The sequence below is a fragment of the Opisthorchis viverrini genome, assembly GCF_000715545.1.
Source record: "Opisthorchis viverrini unplaced genomic scaffold opera_v5_597, whole genome shotgun sequence".
NCBI classification, from domain to species: Eukaryota; Metazoa; Platyhelminthes; class Trematoda; order Opisthorchiida; family Opisthorchiidae; genus Opisthorchis; species Opisthorchis viverrini.
In genome coordinates, this window is record NW_008752251.1 from 69,002 (window position 1) to 92,468 (window position 23,467).

Here is a 23,467-nt window from a genome sequence, read left to right on the forward strand (position 1 = left end):
TTCTCTCTGGTACGCCAACCAGCATTAAGATCACCAGGGCCCAGGTAATCTTGGTAACACAGGATTCTTAGTAATACTGAAGCATTCGTGTGGAAAATTTCAACCAACAATGTACCCATCTGACTGATTGGCCGTCATAACTTTCTATTCATTCAACGAAAATAGTAACTGCACTCGAGAGGCTTTAACAGGCAACCATTCGTTCTTACAGCAATTTGCCCGCTACTTGTGAGTTTACCAGAGTGTCAGCTGAAACACAAATTGCTACTGCTAAATAACTCTAATTAGGTAGATAAGGGTGACGACATAAGAGGTTTCCGGGGCAAATCGTTTGAGCATACAAATTTTGCAATTTCTCACCCGCCAATTCAGACAAACTGGGCAACCAACCCAATCAGGAATAGATGTTTACATCCCATTCTACAACTCGTGTCAAACTTTATAGTATCTCTGATCAGTAGCGTTGAACGGGAGTTAAGCTCTCCGTCGGTACGTTCTTTAATAGCAAACACGAAATAAGAGTTTAGAAGCCATTTCAAATGAAAGTGAATATCTCGTCGGCGTTTTAAGAATGAATGATTTCAATCCTCCACTTGAATTTCCGTGAACGTCCAGAAAATTTCAACCGCATTCGGGCACGTTGGTACCGTAGTAATATTCGCCTTCAATTGCATGCGAGGGCAACGACGGCTTGAGTTTGCATCCCGAAACTTTCCAGCTCTTGCTACATGGCATCATCATGCATTCTAAAACAGCTCATCGTTGTTATTTGATTATCTTCACTAGCATGTGTGAGTAAGAAAAGATGGAATACAAAGGTCATCAAAATCCAAGACTGTAAAATATAGTAATGAGTAGCATTGTCAGGTTCTCACGTTGTTCAAAACTTGAATGGTTGGCGGTTCCTGGTGTACACGGAAAAGCTTCAAATGAAATTTGGATAGAAATTATATGTCAACTCATTTGAACGCTTCTAGTTGAAATTTTTCGTCACATGCACAAGGGTTAACGGTTGATCGGTTGAACGCTTAACTTGAGACGAAAGTTTAAATTGTGATGTACTGCCAAAAGGCGTCCACTCTTAGATGGTATTTTCCATTCTTGCATGTGTGAGTGAGAAAAGATGGAATACAAAGGTCATCAAAATCTAAGACCGTACTAAGTAAAATACACTTTTAGATGGTATTCTTTCCCCAAGTGCTTTGGAGATCACGTACTCGCATGGCTACGTGGTGTTTGTTTCCAGAAGCTCTCTTTTTTTGGATACCATGAAAGTAGCCATGCGGTCCACGCACCCAATTATAGTCTTGAAGTGATGAAATTTACAAATTGATTCGGTCATAAAAATGTATCAAATGGATGATGTTTTTCCATCTCACAAATGTTTATCTTCAGTGTATGGATACAGCGTTGCAGTGATTCAAGGTAGGTCGCTTCACACGCTCACATTCACAACAGTTCCCCTCCTCCGTCGTCGAACCCTAAAGACAGCGAGTGGGTTTGTCACTCGGTCTGCTCACCTCGTCTGAAATTTTGCACTGTGGTGTCGTTTAACATTGGCGATCTAAATTTTTGCTGTGCGTAAACTGCACAAGTAGGCCAGAAGTTTCGTTGCATTCTTCAGCTGTAGATGTGGGGCACGAGATGTGTTTCCCGATAGATGCGGGTCACGTGACGAAGATGGGTGTGGGCTATTTATGTCATTATACCAGATTTCCAGTGGTAATTGGAAACCTTGATGAAATAGTTAAATGCAGCCGGATCAGGGGCAGCTTGTTTGACACATCAGAGTCTCCAAGCTGCAAAACAATATCGAGCAGAGTCTTTCATCTTCGAGATGACGGTGTAGAAAATCAAGCTGCACAGGCATTCAAACATTTGCCCAAATCAGGCATCGATTCTACCCATAATACATGAATTAGACTTCGAAGGCATCAGTCTTTCGACTTTATGAGACAGTCGAATAAGGCTGTGTGACGCTGAGCTTGGTACTTCCTTTGATTGAAGATTTCCCGTTCAACTGCAGTCCGCCGGAAACTGATTAACTGTACGACAGAGCTATGCATTTAACCACAAGAATGTCAGTGATCACGTTTCCACATTTCCAACAAATTTGGTTTTCAGCTCATGTAGCTTGTGAGTTCTGTGCTTCCGCCCACGTCTTTCGTGCAATATTGTCCACATTTTCCGGTGCGTCCAGAATGAGTTCAATAAAGACATCACGCAAACAATGGAATCCCTTTTGGTTGTCTGAATGCTGTTGTTCGTTTTGTGCTCGATTTCATTCTGAGTGAATTTTGGCTAATCGTTCGGCGTTAATCTCCAAGGTTTCTTATTCTATTTGTTATATGTCACTGGGGGAAAATACTACAACGTTAATCTAACGCCCCAAGTTAGAAATATAGACCAGCTACGAATCTTTCACTTGGTTGGTAATAAATGTCTTCGGTGAGAGATCCATCCGGCGTTCATGTGTACATCCTGATTTTCATATTGATCACCGTCACCGCTCAACGGGAGTCATCGACGTATGTGCTTTGCTCTTCTATTAAAGACTGGAAAGAGGTTTCGCCAATAAGTGAGTAGTGTGAAAATTCCCAAAAGTTTCTGTTTTAAAACACGTCAAGTGATGGAAGTCACAATAACCTCATGAACACCTCTTTATCTAATTTGTAAATGCACCTCGGATTTCTGTTGACGACCAGTGGCCAAAATGCAGCTTGGATGAAGCTTAGAAAAGAAACTAATATCCAAGTAAAACATAAGGTTGACGGAAACCCGGGGACTGCGCCTACCTGATGAGCCCCAAAAAGGGCGAAACCGGTAGTGGGCTGGCGACGGATTTTCAGAAACCTTATGAGTAGTACATTACACACTAACATCCTCTTTTTTAACTGATTGGCTGTTTTCCTGCCGTTGGTAGGATGGCACAGATTTGCCAGCAAAATGACTGGAAAACATCACATCCAAAGTATGCTTACTAAAGGAATGTTGGAAATACTTCGTGTCTGACAGTGCCAGCAACTCAAGAGTAGCTGTCTAGTCTCATCTGTTCATGAAAAACGAATTTACCAGGAATTACAGAGTATATTCCACGGAATGATCCATATATGAGGTCGAACTGGGCTCGTTCTATTGTTTGCACCGCAACTGGAAACCACATTGGGCCCGCATCAATTATCGATGGTCCATCTGGCTTGACATCGCTTAGCCCTGGAGACCGCTTGTCAGTGAACTTGATTTTCGATGTCAGTGTACGGTTGCGTGGCGCATCAAGCGCACCAATCAAAATACTAAGCGGAATTTCATCTGAAATATCTAATCAGATTTTGGAAGTGGTACTGACCACGGGGCGCAAGTATGCACTGTAGCGATATCTTCTTTAGAGCGTCCGTGAATCTGCGTGGGCTTAGTGACAATGTGTCTCAACTGTGCACATGTTTAAGTGTTTTGCGAACATCTTGCTAATTTGTGATTTCACAATCTTGAGTACTTACCACTTATTAATATTTGTATTGATAGATGCTCAGTTAGTGCCATCCGGCAAAGTACACTGTATTGTCACTGTGGAAAAGATGCGCGGGTGTCGTAGAAAGCCCGCAAAAGCCTTATGTGTGGCCCTTCCTCATCTTCAAGATGCTTCCGAAGTAACGCCGAGAGCTGTTTTGTATCAACAATGTTGACTAAACACCGACAGTTTCTACCTTCCAATCACGCAAATCGAACTTTAGAATCAATCAACAGCCCGGTATCATTAGCCTGATTTCATGAAAGAAATAAAATTAGTCTCAATGTACACAAGTACTTCTCAATGCAGAATATGACCTGTTCACCATTTCCTCACAATTACACACCACGTTGATTTTCGAGTTCTAAATCAACACAGCCAATTGTCTTTCCTGTCCACCTTTCCCTTCCAAGTCAAAGAGTTTCTCGATGCAGGTGAGTCATATTACGAAATTATTACTTAGCGATGCGGAGTGGTTGTAAACGGAGGGACCTGACCAACGCTGATCAATCCATTTATTTTCAACGAATGGTGGTCTCCATGTTAGGTGAAATGCATCCTAAACACATCAGATGTTTATGGGATGAAGGAAGAGGCTACTCAGCGTAGATGGTTGGCGCGATTGTCTGCCATGGAATTCTAACTTGTCCGTGGAATTTTCAATGCACCGTCATCGCCCGGTGGGTGACCACGACTGGTGGGCCAATAACCCATAAGCCAGTGTCATTTGCTGACTCTGTTGGGACTTATCAATTGATGGCCTACAGCGGCTCGGAATGACCGTCTGAAGCCCTCAAAACAGCTTGCATAGCGAGCATCAAATTTGCAACAAAATGTCTGTTTTATTACATCTGTCAAAAAGAATCGAAAATCTGGCGAACAAAATAACAGCTACTTTACCACGGCGAATTCGCACACCAAACTCACATGGGCGCAACTAAAGGACAATGATATGCATTTCGAAGCACATCACGCAGTACACAAAGCACCTGCGGACGATATCACTACTGTCCTGTGCTAAGGCCTTGATCTTAAAGCACGGAATTGGTTAATTAGTGTAAACACATGATCTAGGTGTCCTACCTGGCGGGTAACCTGTAGTCTGATTCACCGACGGACGGTCGGTAATAATTGCGTCGGAGTCGAGTTCTACGAACGTCAGCTGCGTTTGTTCAGTAGTCGCAGCTGGGCAGTGAATAATATATTGAATTGGTTGTTGGCAGACAGTATAGACAGGTAGACCGTGATTCTATGAGAAAGTAACAGTAACTCGTGAGCAGAATCAAGTGTTGAGGAACAGTGGCCAAAATACAGCTTGGATACAGCTTAGAAAAGAACATAAGTAAAACAGAAGGTAGACGGAAACCCGGGCACTACGCCTACCTGATGAGCCCCAAAAGGGCGAAACCGCTAATGGGCTGTCGACGGATTTTCAGAAACCTTATGAGTAGTACATAACGAACTAATATCCTCTTTTTTAACACATTGGCCGTTTTCCTGCCGTTGGTGGGAAGACACAAGTTTGCCAAAAAATGACTGAAAAAATCACAGATTCAGCGTATGATCACTAAAGGAATTCCGGTAATAGTTTGTGTCTGACAGTGCCAGCAACACAAGAGCTGTCTAGTCTCATCTGTTCATGAAAAACGAATTTACCAGGATTTACAGAGTATATTTCACGGAATGATCTATATATGAGGTCGAACTGGGCTCGTTCTATTGTTTTCACTGCAACAGGAAACCACCTTGGGTCCGCATCAATTATCGATGGTCCATCTGGCTTGACATCGCTTAGCCCTGGAGACCGCTTGTCAGTGAACTTGATTTCGATGTCCAATGTACGGTTGCGTGGCGCATCAAGCGCACTAATCAAAATACTGAGCGGAACTTCATCTGCAAACATCTAATCAGATTTAGACGACCACATGCAGACAGATTTTGGAAGTGGTACTGACCACGGGACGCAAGTATGCACTGTAACGATATCTTCTTTAGAGCGTCCTTGAATCTGCATGGGCTTGGTGACAATGTGTCCCAACTGTGGACATGTTTAAGTGTTTTGCGAACATCTTGCTAATTTGTGATTTTCCACTCTTGAGTACTTACCACTTACTAGTAGTTGTATTGATAGATGCTCAGTTAGTGCCATCCGGCAGCGCACACTGTACTGTCACTGTGGAAGAGATGCGTGGGTGCCGTAGAAAGCCCGCAACCCTTATGTATGGCCTTTCCTTATCTTCAAGATGCTTACGAAGTATCGCCGAGGGCTGTTTTGTATCAACAATGTTGACTAAACACCGACAGTTTCTACCTTCCAATCACGCAAATCGAACTTTTGGATCAATCCACAGCCCGGGTCTCATTAGCCTGATTTCATCAAAGAAATAAAATTACTCTCAATGTACACAAGTAGTTCTCAATGCAGAATATGAACTGTTCACCATTTTCTCACAACTACAAACCCTGTTGATTTTCGGGTTCTAAATCAACACAGCCAATTGTCTTTCCTGTTCACCTGTTCCCTACCAAGTCAAAGAGTTTCTCGATGCAGGTGAGTCATATTACGAAATTATTACTTAGCGATGCGGAGTGGTTGTAAACGGAGGGACCTGACCAACGCTGATCAATCCATTTATTTTCAACGAATGGTGGTCTCCATGTTAGGTGAAATGCATCCTAAACACATCAGATGTTTATGGGATGAAGGAATAGGCTACTCAGCGTAGATGGTTGGCGCGATTGTCTGCCATGGAATTTTAACTTGTCCGTGGAATTTTCAATGCACCGTCATCGCCCGGTGGGTGACCACGACTGGCGGGCCAATAACCCATAAGCCAGTGTCATTTGCTGACTCTGTTGGGACTTATCAATTGATGGCCTACAGCGGCTCGGAATGACCGTCTGAAGCCCTCAAAACAGCTTGCATAGCGAGCATCAAATTTGCAACAAAATGTCTGTTTTATTACATCTGTCAAAAAGAATCGAAAATCTGGCGAACAAAATAACAGCTACTTTACCACGGCGAATTCGCACACCAAACTCACATGGGCGCAACTAAAGGACAATGATATGCATTTCGAAGCACATCACGCAGTACACAAAGCACCTGCGGACGATATCACTACTGTCCTGTGCTAAGGCCTTGATCTTAAAGCACGGAATTGGTTAATTAGTGTAAACACATGATCTAGGTGTCCTACCTGGCGGGTAACCTGTAGTCTGATTCACCGACGGACGGTCGGTAATAATTGCGTCGGAGTCGAGTTCTACGAACGTCAGCTGCGTTTGTTCAGTAGTCGCAGCTGGGCAGTGAATAATATATTGAATTGGTTGTTGGCAGACAGTATAGACAGGTAGACCGTGATTCTATGAGAAAGTAACAGTAACTCGTGAGCAGAATCAAGGAAAGGCTTACGGTTAGATTTCACCTTGGGCATTAAGCAACACAGGATGGCACAGAAAGGGCAGTGTGCTATCGGACAAATTAAAATGTTATTCAGTTCAAAGTGGGGCAAAAGTTCAAAAACAAGCCCAGAAAAGAATGTCAATAAATCGGCCATAAAGAAACGGTTGATGTGGAGTCGACTTTGTATAAAATAGAACAGGTCTGTCCTGAAACTTCAGCAATCACCGGAAGGGCAATGAATTAGCCCGAGGTATAGGGAAACAAATAATTACCTCACTTAATTAACAATATCTCTTTGGTCTACGGGAAATAAGTGCATATTGATCCTTTCCAGCCTGTCTCTGGGGCACTTTTGCGGGCAAAACAAATGATTCTAATTACGATGGGTCTGAAAGCATGGAGTTTGGCTGTCGATGCGCTGTCATTTACAAAAAACAATGCACTATATTTCAGCGGCCCCCACTCGGTCACGTAGGTTTTGTGTTGAATTGTACATCTCGTTTCCCCACTATGCACCCATTAGAAAGGGCCACTGGCTGTTTCGTTTGCTTTGTCCATGAACAGACCTATTTGTCACAAACCCAGAATCAATGTCGAACATTCAGCACCAAGCTCTGATCAAAATCGAAACAAGGTCCCCCGTGTGTTGAAATCAGCCCCGCTGTTTGCCACTGTTAGAACAGTCCCCGCAATTAGCTTCTAACCTGCAGGATTTATTTCGCTCACAACCAAATAAAAGAGTTTTTCTCAAGGCATATAATCGAATTATATTTCAAAACCCTTGATCGCTACAGTCATACGTGTCCAAAAGCAGGAAATTAATGTTGATGATTTTTTAGCCGTGCTGAATGTTAAAGCAGATTCGAGAGTTGATCAAACTTTAATGCTTTTAATCCCATTGCCTTTGTAGGTAAGTCAGTTCGGCGTAAGCTGAGAGCAAGATCAACCTTCAATGCCTATGAACCTAGTCCACAGCTATGGTGCTTCCTTTGACCTTATGGACAAAGCGGTCTCATATACAAATCGTATGTGACACAAGTTGGGCAAACAGCGTTTCTGTCATCCACTGAGTTGAGCAATATACACCATCTTGTTCATCCCTTACGAAACGTTCATATCACGGTTTGTCCAATCTTGACAAAATCACCCGAGGATTGAAGATGACTGCATACCGATGACCGAGTGTCATGCACAACAAATATCTCTGGCCACAGGATCTACATAACTGATGAGGCACCGCCCCAACCCGCCAACTATGATTGATTGCGCGATGACAAGATACTGCTGGTTTAGTGAGGCCCGAGCATATTAGTTGAGACGGTCTGCGTGATGCTAACTCGATCAACTGTTCTACCAAATTTTCAACCCATTTTAAATAGCTCACATTTTTGTCATCGGTTATCATCATGGGTTTGGCAACGAAAAAGTACAAACAGCCTTTCCGGCTTGTCAGGAATTGCTTGGATTTTGCGCCCTGTCGATGACCAAGAAGACGGAAAACTATGCTGTCGAGTTGATGGTTACTCTAACAAATACATACTAATACACAGTTAGAGGTGGTGTATACACCCACTGATCAAAGGATGATATCCTCGGCTTCAACGTTAGCGGGTTTATTCTGATAGTGCTAGGTACCGATCCCCACAGTAAATGACCTCAGAGTTGTTCTTATCCAAATGTGTCGAAATCATGCGAGTTTTGTCAAATTTCTTTTGCAGTCCTTGATTTGATTCGGAGTACGTTAACCATATTCAAGTATAGGTCTGTTCAAAGCCACTTCATTCATGTGAATAACTTTGTCAGTTGAAGCATCACGATTTGTGGCATAAGTGGCAGACTTAATTGTGCGTGGCCGACATGCTGATAACTATGTCAAATGACTGCCCCAAGCAATGCTTTTTCTAATGGTATTTCTGCTAAAATGCCCGCAATACTGAGTTGTCACAAGAGACGTTTCCGGTAATATAGTTACGTACCCTTCACATGGTCACTCATTTTATGATCATGCAGCGTAGCATTTTTAAAAGTTGATATATCCTTCGGGTTCACAAGATCTTAGTTCGCTTACCACGAAGAAAACGTAAAATAGAAGTATTTGTTCACTCACGAATCTCGGTAGAAGCATTATCAACGCGAACTAGACTCAGGTAAAACATTTAATCCGTCGGATAGACCATTAGTTTTAATTAGCTTGAAAGTATCACAGGCGTATCAGACTTTCATTCGCTGGCGTTATAACCTCCGAATGGATGAGATCAGATATATAAAGTTATGTCAAACTCCTACCAGTCTTCAACCATAGGATACCCAGTTTGCTTGAAGTACGAATCCGTTCATAACGTATAAATTTCCTCCTGGGTTACTGGTGGTTCAACAGATCCATAAAAGCGCTATTTTGTCCCCAGTTTGCCCAGAAATTTCAACATTGTCACCACAATGCAGCTAACGGATTTTCAGCACTGATCTAATGGGCTCATATACATGCGGATTTGGCAAATTGACTGTTACTATATCCACCGCTTTGTCGCTCACTTCATCAGGCATTTCAGCACCGGGTACGTACTGTGGAAAAACATCTTCTGGCAGTTTAAATTTGGTCACCTGCGGTCTCAACAGTGGATGTGAAGCGTACAAGGAGGAATGGTGCAGCGTTTAGCCTTTCAACGTTGGGGCTGATCCAACAAGTCAGAAACATTCCGCTTATCAACGAACTTGCCTGCGCGATAGGTGACNCAGCCGCGTTCTAACTAAACGTTGGGGCTGATCCAACAAGTTAGAGACGTTCAGCTTATCAACGAACTTGCCTTCGCGATAGGCGATATGAGTCACTGTTATGTAAACGTACTTGATATCCAGGCAGACATCTAGCTGTGAATTGCCAAATCCCCATGGAAATCTCGCCCATCTCCTTGTTTGTTGACACCCCTTTGAGTTCATAGGAATGATTCCACCTGAGGAGTTTATTATAGTCTGTGGTATATCAACTGCCTGTGGGTTAGGTGGCTACTGAACATTTCGGTGAAGGGAGACATTCGTTCACAATTTGTCCGATAATAAAAAGGGGCATTGCCTTGTAGTTGCTTACCTCACTTTCCGTTAATTTCGCACTGATTCCTATGTATAAATTTGTGAAAATGTGGTATTCTACCAATCCCCTGCGGTTTCCTCAAGAACAGCACAGAGAAAAAACAGCTGAGCAACCGCAATTTTTACATAAAAAGATGCCAAAGCACTGCAGCGACCAACAGAAAGATCTCTAGAAACCTGGAGCCCATTGGATTTAAAAGGGGTGCCAATAATTGTGTGGAGATAGAACATAAACGAGCAATTCAGTAAAATACCAACGCAGAAGTGGCACATTCCGTACAGTACCATAGTGGGTTTGAGAAATATCCGGCCACCACAAACACGATCAACCGAATGAAAATTTTTTAGCTGCGTTAGAAACATGGTGTTTTTACTTGATCAACCCAACTCTAGTGGGAACGACCAAATCATATCAGGTAAAACGAGGAAACGAATCAGTGTGAGCATTGCAGATGTCTCTCCTATTGTGAGAACTTGTCAGTAATCTAATCGTCCACTTCGGTAGACACGTCAGGAGTCAGTAGATCAATAGTTCAACATGTTGGCATTGAGAAATTTTGCTAGCATCTGTAAAAATTCCCCTCGATGTAAGTGAAGTTGCAACTTAAGCAATAAACGCGGTTGAAAACATGGCTGCTGGTGAGACGGAATAGTATGTTGAGTGCAGTCAGTTGAAATCAACGAAAAGAGGAAGAACATGGACTGTTTGTGTAGTTTTATTTTATTTTGCAATTTACCACCGGGTCTCCGAAATCTCCGATAATTTGTTGTCCTGTGCTTTGCTTCTAGACCAAGTGTCGATACCACGTACGTGTTTTGTGCTATTCACCGCAGGTCATTTCCGATCTGAACGTCGGTCACCAGGCTTAGTAAACCATGGACGTTTTGGCGAGATGAACAAAGAATCGGTTACTGCACCGTAGGTAGAGGCTTACCTATGTGCACCTACCCCACACACGTGCGTTTCGAACTACCTGCGAAATATATGTGCTGCAAACCGGCCTCAAATCAGGCACGGAAGTGATACGATAGGATATCGATCTTATACATACGACATGTCGGTGGCAAAACAGACTAAGGACGTTCAATACTAAAAAGGATAGCCCAAATCCTGAAGGTAAAGCAAGCTCGGACTAGGAGATCCGAGATTTGTTGTCCAATGTGACATTCTTGCCAACGTTCAAAGCTTCAAAGATTCTTGAAGGTATTCATAAACCGGCTTCAGCTAAAATGAGAGTGAGCACTCTAATGACCGTAAGTTCTTTCTGCTCAGAGACCAAGTGTTTAAGTCTTCCCGTTTGCCAACTATCATTAGTTTTCTGCTAAATTTGAGGAAATCATATCAATCCAATTACTCTCACGACACATCTCAACTGTTTTAGAGCGCCAAGGAACTGTGCATGCGGGTAAGCCTTTTGGTGAACATTTTCATGTTTACTAGTCTCCAAATCTTGTATATAGGAACCGTTGAAATTCCGCGCAAATCCACCCATCTTTTCAGTGCTACAAGACGCTGCAAAAAGTAAGATTCGTCATACCAATTACTTCGTGTTGTTTTCAACTAAGGAAAGCAAACATCCCCAGTCTACTTACTCTCATTAGGCGGTAAGTCTAATCTAAAAATGTTTACTCATCCCACAGTCCCCACTACTTTCCTGCGAGGTAGGTTGGCACTACTTTTTCTACACAGTCTACTGTTTTTATGCCATATATCTATCGCTCAAATGCGACGACGCTCAGTTCATGACGTCCACATGTAAACCATTCGAATCAGGCGTTCTTTTCATCTAAAAATTATCGTCACGTGATTCTCTAACTTTCATGATATTTGCCATAACCCTGACTATAAACGCTAATGAGTTTATAAGGGCTGCCCAATTTTACTAATGTTGAGCATTTTGCTGGATTTCTCATTCAGTTTGTATTGGCATTTCGGATTAATTTGCAGAAGCCCCACTCTACATTTCGGGTGAGTATATAAGTAGGGGAATGCAGAAGGAGGGCTTGAGCAACTCATTGCCGACCACTTCAAATGGTAGAGCAGTGGACCGAAAATATTTTTGGCTAACTGAATTCCACGGTTAACTTCATTATTGTCTATGGTCATTCACCAATTGCAAGATACTTTTCCATCGTTTTGTACGATTATACGTTCAAGTGACACGTCACGTTTATGTGTTTTACTAATATCTATATGGAAAATTCATCCTTGGTGGGAACCGCCATTTTGTCACCTATCTGACAAATTTAGAGCATTTATATAAGCCATTGAAATCCAGTGTCAGGATCACTACAAACGATGCCATCCGCGAATTCGAATTCACTAAATCCTATTGGCGCCGCATGACGTATAAATCCAACAAGATACGATATGTAGAATACTGCGAGCAAACGGATGCATCGCCATAACACGAATATGTGAGCTCCAGTCGAATTGTGACAAACAACAAACAAGCTATTTACATGACAATCGATGCTGAAGTAGGATCGTGACTCTGACATCCCCTCATTGATAAAATCGCTGAGTGAGTAACGAAAATAGTGAAGATGGATTTGGAACTATGTATCCTCCCGGTTCCCTTGAGCACATACCCTTCTTGCTTGTGATTTCTATCACTCAAAGGAATTTTACATTATTGGGCAAATTACGTGAGGATCGTAACATCATGATGTTTGTAGGAATGGGAGCGCCTGAAGCCAAAATTCCACCGGATCTTGAGTTGATCGTAACCACAGCATCCACAGTGTGCGCATCAGCAGTATTGTAGTACTGCACTCTATCCCCGATGTATTCACTAGCCCACGAACTGACTCTTACCTTGTCACATCTACTACTTATTTGGTCTGCTTGCAATCCTGATACCCACAGAAGCAAATTAATGCACCGTTTGCAAAATGATACCACTCATAATGGCCCTGTTAGCAGTTTGTCAACAGCAAGGCTAGCACGGAGAGATGTCCTGAAAAAGGCAATGTCTAGGATGATATTTAGATGGAAAACATGAAACAAGGAAATAAACGACAATTTATTAAGTTCTCTTGACAAAGTCACTACACCAGTTATTTATTTTTTGTTTCCACGACAAATTTTAATCGTTTTATTTGTTTACCTCCGTTTTGAGGCCCATCACGTGAACCCTCAAGTTTAATACTATTCGACCCAGACAATTCAATTTGGAGAAGGACAACATGAGTACAAGGAACTTCCCTGTGATGAAGAAAAATCACACTCGATACTCTGAAGAAAAGCAAGTCAATCGAATTTGGAAACACAAGTATTATGAAAACGCAGTCACGGACCAATTACTTGGAGGCCACATAGCAACGGACACGTTCCCTGATTTTCAAACGTTTGACAGACTGCTTTCGGAAAATTGCTACCTATGGTACCCTCTGATAAAGTTGTCGGTTTTGCGTGGTAGATTAGCCTTGATTACATTCATCATCAGGCTTCGTGACACTCGAGTTGACTTTAAGGCGTTCGAGAAAGACGAGGTTTAGCTCACTGGACTGTTCAATGCCTGCACAGAATGGATATAAAGTAGAGTTTTGGCGAGTTATGTAGGCGACTGGGAGCTAACCTATTTCGGCCAGCACTTGCATCGGCCCATTGATGCGGTTTAGTCCTCGGAACTCATGTCCAGATGTGCAAGTCTGTTTATTGATCAAATTTGTCAAATGCATTAGTGTTTTCCTGCGTGCATGTGGGTGTGTGCCCCTCCTTTGATTCGCTCCGGCCGTGTTGATCTTCCTGGCATTTCTCTTCTGTTCGAGGTAGAACAATCCAACAGAATTTAGCCGGAAGTATCCTCCCTTCAAATAGGCCGTCTTTACGAGGAACTGAGTGGTTTCGCTTGAAATGACTTTAAACAGGTAATCCAATACTTGTCATCCAATGCGCTCCTTTGTTTTACAATACTGGATGCAATCCAATCGTCAGGAGTATCATTTTCCCGAACAATGACATATACTCAACTTGGCTACCCTCGGAATATCACTGAACTGCAGATTTTTTCTTGTTTGTCCGGTGTGTCGATCCATGTGATGTCTCCCATTACTTCTGAGGACGCACTTGTGCGTGGTTCGCGCACGCTGGGCACAGGTGCCTAATGTGCCGCCGTCAAATGTTACCTGGTGGCTTCGGGAGAATCTTAGTGTTCGACCTCTACGTTTTGTGCAGCATCGAACTATATTGCGATAGCAAATGTGCGCACAAGTGAACAAAAGAAATATAATGAAGACTAACAGGAGAGCGGACCAGATTTTCAGACACATCTTTTGCTTCTTGTGGAACCTGCCGCTCTCCCATGTTCTGTCCAATCGCCGTTGATTTTGTCGTCTGCATCACTAGCTCAACTACCGTTGCTCCAAATTCAAACATTAGGAAAGAAATTGTAACCGTCCTTATTAACCGAACATCACATCAATTGGACGCATGGCCCAAGTTCGGTCTACGGACTGAACAAATGCATGTCCTGATTGGTCAGAGTGCCAGCCAATCTGAATCGAGCATCTCAAACTCGACGCTTCTCGCCCCTCACGGAGATTCTGGCACGACGTTGTGGAACACTCTGTGACTACCCTATAAATACAGTTGTAATGAGTTTCCTTTGTCTCCATAAAGGGCTGTGTAAAGCTACCGTGCCTTTTGATATACCATAGTGGGCGGAGCAAGAAGCCAATCACACAGACCAAAACAAGAGAAAAAACGGACCGAAACTTTTTAATTATCCACTCTGATCGATAAGCGCACAATGCACTGTACGAAGTGTGTCTGATATATAGCAAGATGTTCAACATTCAGGTGTTCAACCAGAGTGCGTAGATCCCACTCCATTTTGTTTTCGCGCAGCGAGTGGTAGATGGAAGCCTGGTAAGTTGCCAAATTTCTAGAAGCTTACCCTGTTAAGTATATGCTGACTATACATTGATCCATCCTGCGAAATATTTATGTAATTAACAAAGCTTCTGTCACTGGCTACTCCAACGACGCCATGCAGCCGAAAGAGCAATTAAAATCCGATATGTTCATTTTCGTGTTGCGATTTTGTGATGGTGCCCACCGTATTCACACGATGTTCGAATCTCTTTTGATTTCCAATCCGTGCGAGTTGAGCCTCATTCAGCAAATCGGCTAATCTACCGCTCACGCTGGTCAGCACACTGGATATGTGCTTGTCGATCGCTTGGTACGCTGCCAAAAGAAAGATGCAGCTCGCCGGTAGACTGACAAATGTACTTTTTTGAGTTATGGCAATTTGCGGATAGCAAGCGGGGTGGCGCCGTGTTCGTCTATCAACAAGACGAATCCATCGCCCGACTTCACTGTCTAATATTTTGCCACATTTTAGCTGCTACAAACTTTCCCTAATTATTCGGAATTTGACGAATGTTCAATTTAAAATTCGATTGAGTGAAAAATTGCTTTGCTTAGTAATACAGATGCCTCATGAAACATGCACATGTTTGTCTGAATTCAGCGCACCAAAGTCATTCATGACTGAAGAGAATACCTTTACAGGTTGAAAGGAAGAACCGCGCTAACACAAGTTCTTCACCGAATATCTAGGCTCCACTTTCCAAGACACGTTCTGGCACGTGATTGCAACTTGATCCATTTCATAAAGAAAACTACTCACAAGGTTGCCGAAAACTCTTCGACAGCCCACGACCGGTGTTGCCCTTCTTGAGGCTCATCAGTCAGGCGTAGTCCCCGAGGTTCTGTCAACCTTGGGTTCTACTTGAACCATTTCAAATCAGATTGGCATCGTATTCGGACAGGGTCACACTAAGTTACTGCTTGTGTGCTGCCCGAATTATGAAATCAAATTTCTCAAAGCAGAAAAAAGCAGCTACACGAAAAAATAACCAACGTTCAACCTTCAGCCGTCAGCAGTGTACAACCAGCCCAGGCGATCACTTCCAGGTTGACGGTTGTTTTGAACATCCAGATCAAATGAGAGCGATACATGCCATTTAGTGCGTCACAGCATATTTTATCGATCAGTCGCTCAGCTAATGCAAAATGGATAACGCACCCACGTTCCGTACTAACCTTTAAGTAGCAAGGAACAACGTAGCTGAGTTGTTTGACCCGGTGCATAGGTTGATTACTACTTTTCACCCATCATAAGCAATGTATTACATGGAGAATGCTGACCATCAAAACATGAGGCTTTAGGCTACTGGTTACGATCAAATGATGAGTGCATTGGAGAGCAAAAGAACTTTATGGTTGAGGGATAATCTTGATAAGATCCTGTAACTAGTGTGCGCCCAATCGCAAACCGTCATGCTCTAGTGCACGAGGAGTTGACTTGCCCAGACTCGAATGTCAAATATTTGCATTCGATTTAGAGTTTTCAGGCTTCAAGACAAACTGTCTCAGGCCACGGAGCTCCAGTAGTGTTGTTCAGCCAAAGTTCAAAGTGACGGTCCGGATCACAGAAACCCTGCATCTTCAGCTGATCCGCTGTTCTCATTCTACATTTTTCCGCAATTTATGTTTTTTATAATCGGGTGTTGGGTAGGATGCATCATGTTTCGCTCTCCTACGTTTTCGCCTTTTCTAAAAATGGAAACAGTACTTTGTTTTCCTGGTCTTGTCGTGATGACCACGTCTACATCGGATAATGTCCATCATTTGTGGGGCTGTCTGTTTCCGGCACGATCTCCAGTACACACATCTCCAATCAGTAATGCTCTTAGTCTTTGTGTGAAGAAAGTGATCATGTGTGACAGTTTTCCCACCCACTAGTTGGGTTCGTGGGACATGACAATCACTCGCCACAGTGATCGCTCTATTGTCAAGTGGACAGCCTTGTTAAAAAACCCTATTCTCGAGTGGTGATCTGTTTGCGCTCATTTTCATGATGGAACTGAAGACACGGTCGTGTGCAGTGCAGTCGACTGCGATGTGATATTCTTCCCAAGCGGTACTGAGTAATGGCCATCTTTGTTTCATCTAGGTTTTCAGGGGTGGAAAATTAGTAAGCCACATTCATTCATGCGATGGTACCTTGATCCACTTACAACTACTTCCATCGCTGTTAACTTAGTTCGCACTTACCCAGCCACATTTTATGTGAGTCTTTTTTTCAGTGACACTATCAATGTAAATCATGCTTTGATGTATGACTTGTTCATTCCAGTGACTCTACACTATGTCATTCTCCGTAAGCCGCAGACAATCGCTTATGACATTTGAAACCATTTTGTCTTCTGTTTCCATGGTGCTACGAGTGATTTGTCAATGGGCGGTAATCGCAACTGATGACTCCTTTCGTGGCACGTGGTTGGAATGTGCTTAGCTACGCAAAATATTTTAAACCATTTCAGAACTTTGTCGGGCCAGTGAAGTCCGAAAATAGTCCTTTGGGAATGAACAAAGCGCTGATGATGTCAAATCGGCCGTCGAAGGAACGTTTCAGATCGAATTGCCCCGCTCAGCGAACAAGCCATCTATGCTACATGATCTACTGAAATTTTCCTCTTTAGTAACTTCAGAAACTTGACAAATGTTTGTTTATTAGACAACAATTTGTTAGTTATAGACTATCGTGTCTGCGTCGCGTCACACCAGTTTGAGACATTGCGCGTACACGCAGCTTTAATTTTGTATTGACATTATTAGCAGGAACGCAATATGTGCTTTGAGTTACGTGCATTGTCCTTGAGTCAAGTACATTTCCGAAGAGAACACTGGATGGAGGAATGCGCTGCGCCACGGTAGGTTTGACAGTAACTTTTTTCATGGAAACTTGAGAAAAAAGGTGGCTGAGTTACTCTGACGGTATAATTTAGGATCATGGTCTAAAAAGTGTAAAGTCATCGGATAATTTGTTAACCCAAAGAGTTAAACGTAGATTTATAACTGGTGTCCGGTGCAGTTATCACAATAAAATTCTGCTTCCTTCCAGAGGACATAAGAGTTGAGAAAGTTGAGGTGAGTGGTTGTTCAGAGGTAAAATGTAGTCATTTATACTATGCCGTTCATGTATTTTAAATGGCATCTATTCAAAAATATTGCATGAGTCGGTCACACCAATCACATCGCTTAAGTGGGAACACATTGGCCTGTCCAGAGGTGAAAATTCAGATGCGTCCAACATGCGCTGGTGGAGTAGTGGTCACACGCTGGCCTCGCATGCCAGATGTCCGGGGTTCGAATCCCGATATGGCCATTGGATATGCACTGCTGATGAGCTCTAATAAGAGCGAAACCCGAGTCCAGTGCTTCCCTCCCATTGGTATGGACTCACCGAAATAATTACATCAGAACAGGAGGACGATCATTCAAACGAGAGTGATGTGGCTATGAATTTAACCGATAGTTGGTGAATGGTGCCCCACAGCCAACCAAGAAGGCAATGCGTCGGACAAAATGATGTGTACGATAAAACTCATGCACTTTGCACGGAAGCTTTAGGTCCACTGACGCACTGTGATGACGGTCTTGTTTGTGATGTGAGAAAACCCCATGGTTTTGTTGATGAGCCGGGCTTTCCTTCAAGCTTCTTTCCCACTCCACGGACAACGAATTCACTCTGCTTATTCATAAGATGTATCGTCAAATTGGATTTGAAAAAAGCTGGAGTTCAATTAACTTGATGAGAATGTTTCACGCCCCACTTGCGTGTTCTTTTTTGTCTCAGATTTACCAACGTAGTCAGTGTTTGCGCCGGCTCCTGTATATTTACATACAGCGTGGTATTTCCGAAAGTACGATTTCGGTTTGACCAATTTCAGGGCTGGAAGCGTAATTATGTTATCTGTGATATTTCCGACACAGATTGTTGGTGCCATTTTCTTTTACGGTATTTTATGGTCAAATTGTGTCAAACGATTTCAGAGGTGGCTGGTAAGCGAAAAGGTTTTTCGATTTTTACAGGATCAGTTGTCTGTGCCTCTTTGTGTGGAAAGTTCAGCGCTTTTACCGCACCAGCTTTTGTTGCATATTTATGGGAAATTCCCTGCTATGAGTGCTGTTGAGGCTAGTACTGCGGTACCCGCTGGGTGTTTCCCGTATTTGTTAGACAAGCAGCAAGGCAGCATCTGAAAATCAAACAGGTCAAAAGCACTACGAAACCTAAGTTTCATCTCCCATATCAGTTACACTTAAGTACTGAAAGTCGTGTGCGAGGGCGCCCAACAATTGGCGTTTACTTCAGTTCTAAGCCAACGGAAGCGCTCACTCCAGTGTCACAAATTAGGTCCGTAAACTCAATCAGGGAATTACACGACCTGAAATGCAATGCGATGCTTGATTTTTTTCTAACTTTTAACATTTTACGCCAACAAACGCCGATGTTTTGGGCATAATATTACCTATCATCATTAGTCCGGCAGCGAGACAAACAAATGAGGGTAAGCCTATCACACTGCCAATATTTACATCGTGAAAAGTTATATAGCTACAGTTTACTTAATAAGAAACGGTTCTGGCCATTTCAGTTTGCAGAAGGCTTGATCGTGAAAATTATATAGCTACAGTTTACTTAATAAGAAACGGTTCTGGCCATTTCAGTTTGCAGAAGGCTTGATTGTGTTAAAAGAAATTCAACCATTTCAGATCAAACATTTAGCGCGTGGCGTTTCGGTTACCTTTAAGCACCAACCGTGCTACAAAAAAGCCACACACGATGGGTAACTAGTCGATAAAAAGAATGTGGCGTGGAAGGATTGCTTCTTCGCAAAAACAAATTGATTTGCAAAAGAGTGTATTTCTCGGAAACAGTCTAGTTTGGGTTCAATTCGAACATACGTTTGACGGAAACTCGGGGACTGTGCCTACCTGATGAGCCCAAGAAGGGCGAAACCGGTCGTGGGCTGTCGAAGAGTTTTCAGCAACCTTGTGAGTTGTTTCCTTCATGAAAATCATCCGCAAACGACGGTCGATTTCCAACTGGTAAAGAATGGTTGGGGGTGTACTTGCACCAGTGAGATGTTGCGTTCAGGAGCTCCTTGGGTGAATTTCGGTGGTTTTTCTTCCACCAACTTGCCCGCCTTCAATAAAATTTCTTCGGCGATACAAAGTGACAGATTCACAATGCCCTATTTGTTCAACCAGAGGGGGGGGGGCTGCACCAATCCAATTGTAAGAATTCTGGATTTTGTTCGTTTTCTTTTGTTGTCTGAAACCAGTACAGCGGTAAGGTCACCTATTATCAGGTGGAAAATCAAATTATCGCCAAGCTCGATAGCTCGCTCGCAAACGTTCTGTCATCACCAGAAGCGGCATCCTCAGTGAATTCTTTATTTCTAATTCCCGAAATTATGTCTAACCGATCCTCCGACAGGATTAAATACCACCCGGTTGCAAGCGAATTTCAAAACTTTTTACCGTTTTTCTCATTATGGATAAATTTCGTTTAGTGTTCTCTCGCTCAGGGCCACTGAGCTGCGCCTAATCCCGGCACGTCAATCTCGCGACCACACGCCCTCTACCAAGTCACCGTAATAAGCCACTGATTAAGCAGCTGAATTTCAAATGTTTCGAATTCAGTCGCCTCTAAATTCAATCGAAGGAGCTGATCAACTCTTCAGTCATTTGTTGCGGTGAACAAACCTGTGACCGTTTGTTGGTAAACTGAATAAAGCAAATTATATTTGGTTCTGCCTACTCGTTCCTCCTTTATTCACCTTTCAGATGGCCTGGGACATTGATTGACGCAGCACAGGATAAACAATCAAGTAGAAAACTCTGAGTTTTCGCACAAACCTGCACTACATTTTCTGCAGACTTTCTCCGTTACACGGCAGCAACTTTGTGTTCGCTCTGTTGATAAAAAATAATTGAATTTCTCATGTGACTGCATGCATGCAAATGCGGTTGTTTTTCTCCCCGGCTTACGGGTTGGTTAAAGAAATACTTTGTGCTAATTAAAATGCCGAATAAAACTGCTGTCCCGGAAATCATGGAACTGTTGGGTAATGCGAGCTTGCGAACGAGTGGCCGAGGGTTATAACATCGGGGTTTTCCCAACGCATGACAAGACCAAACGTCTTTTGATAGTCATCTTCGTGAGAGATGAGGTAGAAAAACACGGGGTTTTCCTTATGGCCTACCGCAGCCGTCGAATTTTCAGGGGGCCCATCGCTCATTCGAAACAGATTGGACCTGAATTTCCTGGTGGTATGCAGCTTTCTTGCTTGAATAGAGAACGTTCTGATTTCACCAACAACTGAACTATGTTTAAAACCTGTTGTCCACAGCATTTGTTCGCCAGCTTCTTTCTCGTCCGAGGGAGGATGCCGAAGGGATGTTTTTCAGGGAAATATTCTTTTTCGATAACCGGTCTGCCCCAAAACTTGGTGACAAACGGAAACCTGGAATTGCACTGTTGCAACCAATGGGATGCGTGGCCGTCACGACTCCGATTCACAGAATTCGTATCGTTCCGCGGAAGACTCACAAACGGTGCCGTCAGAAAGATGCCCCTCCTCTGGCTGACGGCCAGTTGTGACAGCGTCATGGAATGCTGCTGAGCATTTGCTGTCATAAGGGTGAATCCAGGTCACTCGCCACACATGCAGAGGCGGATGAAGCTGGACGCGTTGGTCGCAACCTGGTGGAGAGGAAGAAACTCTCGGCCAGTGCCTATTTTGTGTATGTGGTGAATAATATAGGCACGTTTGCGCTGGGAAAACCAATCAACACAAAGGAACGCAGACCACAACGCAACGAAGATCACAATTAAACGTATAGATTCACTAAATTCGTTACAGTTCAAGTAGCCGATCACGTCAGAAGATAATAGATAGCCTTCGAATGCTGTATAAATGCACGCAGGCAAGGAGGAAGTACCCACCCAACTGCGCACTGATGATGTCTCCTCGTATGATAACGAAATGTTTGTCAATCCTGGCTAACAGCTCAACCGCCACCTGATTAACAACCAACAACACCTTATTATTAGATAACCGTTCGCGGCTCATCAAGGCCGAAAGCGGTGATGCTCGCACGCCCATTAGGTTGCACATTCCTGCATTCCTGTACATATATGAGCGCACACTGCCGTTTTAGCAACTCGTAAGACCGCGCAATCTTTTTAGAGAAACGGTCGCGTCTGTTTATATGCAACGCCAACGTGCATTGACGCCGAAACCCCGACTGATTCAGGTGTTTGCCCCATATCCTATTGCATACGATGGCATTAGTGCAAAACGAAAGCAAAAATTGGTATCTATGGGGAAAAGTGCTTTTCTTAAGGCATCAGAGGTCAGAGGGCTTAATGCCACACAGCTTCACGGTATTTGACACAACTTCATTGAGTGAGCATCGTCCAACTACGGATCCTCTATAAATTCACAATGATCCGAAGTGTTGAGAATGTGTCATTCCGTTTTGTGAAGTCAGTTCTGCCTTGGCAACGTCTCTCAGTGAAAGCTCTCAGTGAATGCTCACAGAACTGCATTCGACAAATGGACCTCAGAAACGGGAGAGTTCACTGCTTTGTCGACAGTCGCACGGACATCAGCATCCCAATGTATTTGGTGCACCCAGTATTGGTCGGGCGTTCCCAACCAAATTGCTGAGCACAACAAACACTTAGATCAAGAGGTCAGAAGCCTGTATCCACGAGCCCTGTCTCTGATATGTGAATGCTCTTCGCGTCACCGTTGTTTCGAACCCTGCTTTCGGTCTCCCCATTAAAAAAATGGCATTCAGGTCCATTGGGTGCGGTATTCCCGACTGCAGAAAAATAATGTTCAGTTTCGCTTACGCAGTTAGCTGGAAAGTCCATTTGGTATCTATCACTTAAAGTCCTTGTGTTCAATTCGTCGCCGCGTGCCTCTATAATGTTCGTGTGTTAACATACCTCCTTCAAACTTCTGTAGGGATATAGATGGCTGCGAGGTTTACATGGTAATCAACTTGCACTAGAACACCAAATGTCAAAATCAACTTGTGGGTATTCTCCTTCCGACAACTGGGAAGCTGTCAACTTCTCGGTCGTTCTTGGGCGGCTCCCCATGGAGTGGCTATTTAACTGTGAAATCTAGTAGGGTTCTTCGTACAGTGACAAAGTCGACTTTATATCGTGATGACTCGTTGTTGGGTAGCATTGTTAAGGTACTTTTGTTAGATTTCTTATGCCGAAATCGGCAAAAATACTAACGACGGCGCCACCGGGGTTCATTATTTTTCCCTGGTCACACTTCACCTGGTGTACACAGCTCTCCTCACAGGGCGAACAGTCCGGATAAGGAAAAAGTATGTCGATGAACAATAGGTAGTAAGTCTGAGTTGGTCTTTGAAAAACGCTGGCTAGAAAATTCTTGCCGAAAGAATAATGCCACGTGGCCGAGGTTCCCTGTTTGAGAGTACTCACCACCACGACTCCAGTCTCTCACTCGCACTGCCAAATCTCATTGGGATGGAAGGCAACAATCCCAAAGTCACTTTTGAACTGGAGAATGCCGCACTCTTTCATATAATGCAGCACGGTTTTTTTCAAGAATAT

The 23,467-nt window shown here is 43.3% G+C and overlaps 2 protein-coding genes across 2 annotated transcripts in view; one reads left to right on the top strand and one right to left on the bottom strand.

Moving 5' to 3' along the window:
- T265_15543 (hypothetical protein) overlaps window positions 1–11,494 on the bottom strand; it is a gene marked incomplete at both ends in the record, with an annotated part of 21,622 nt that extends 10,128 nt beyond the window's left edge. Inside the window, one exon of the mRNA XM_009178565.1 lies at window positions 11,357–11,494. Coding sequence (XP_009176829.1) covers window positions 11,357–11,494 — 138 coding nt within the window. The remainder of the gene's footprint in view (window positions 1–11,356) is intronic.
- Window positions 11,495–21,782: 10,288 nt separating this feature from the next.
- T265_15544 (hypothetical protein) overlaps window positions 21,783–23,467 on the top strand; it is a gene marked incomplete at both ends in the record, with an annotated part of 24,380 nt that continues 22,695 nt past the window's right edge. The window contains one exon of the mRNA XM_009178566.1: window positions 21,783–21,853. Within this exon, the coding sequence (XP_009176830.1) occupies window positions 21,783–21,853 (71 nt within the window). The remainder of the gene's footprint in view (window positions 21,854–23,467) is intronic.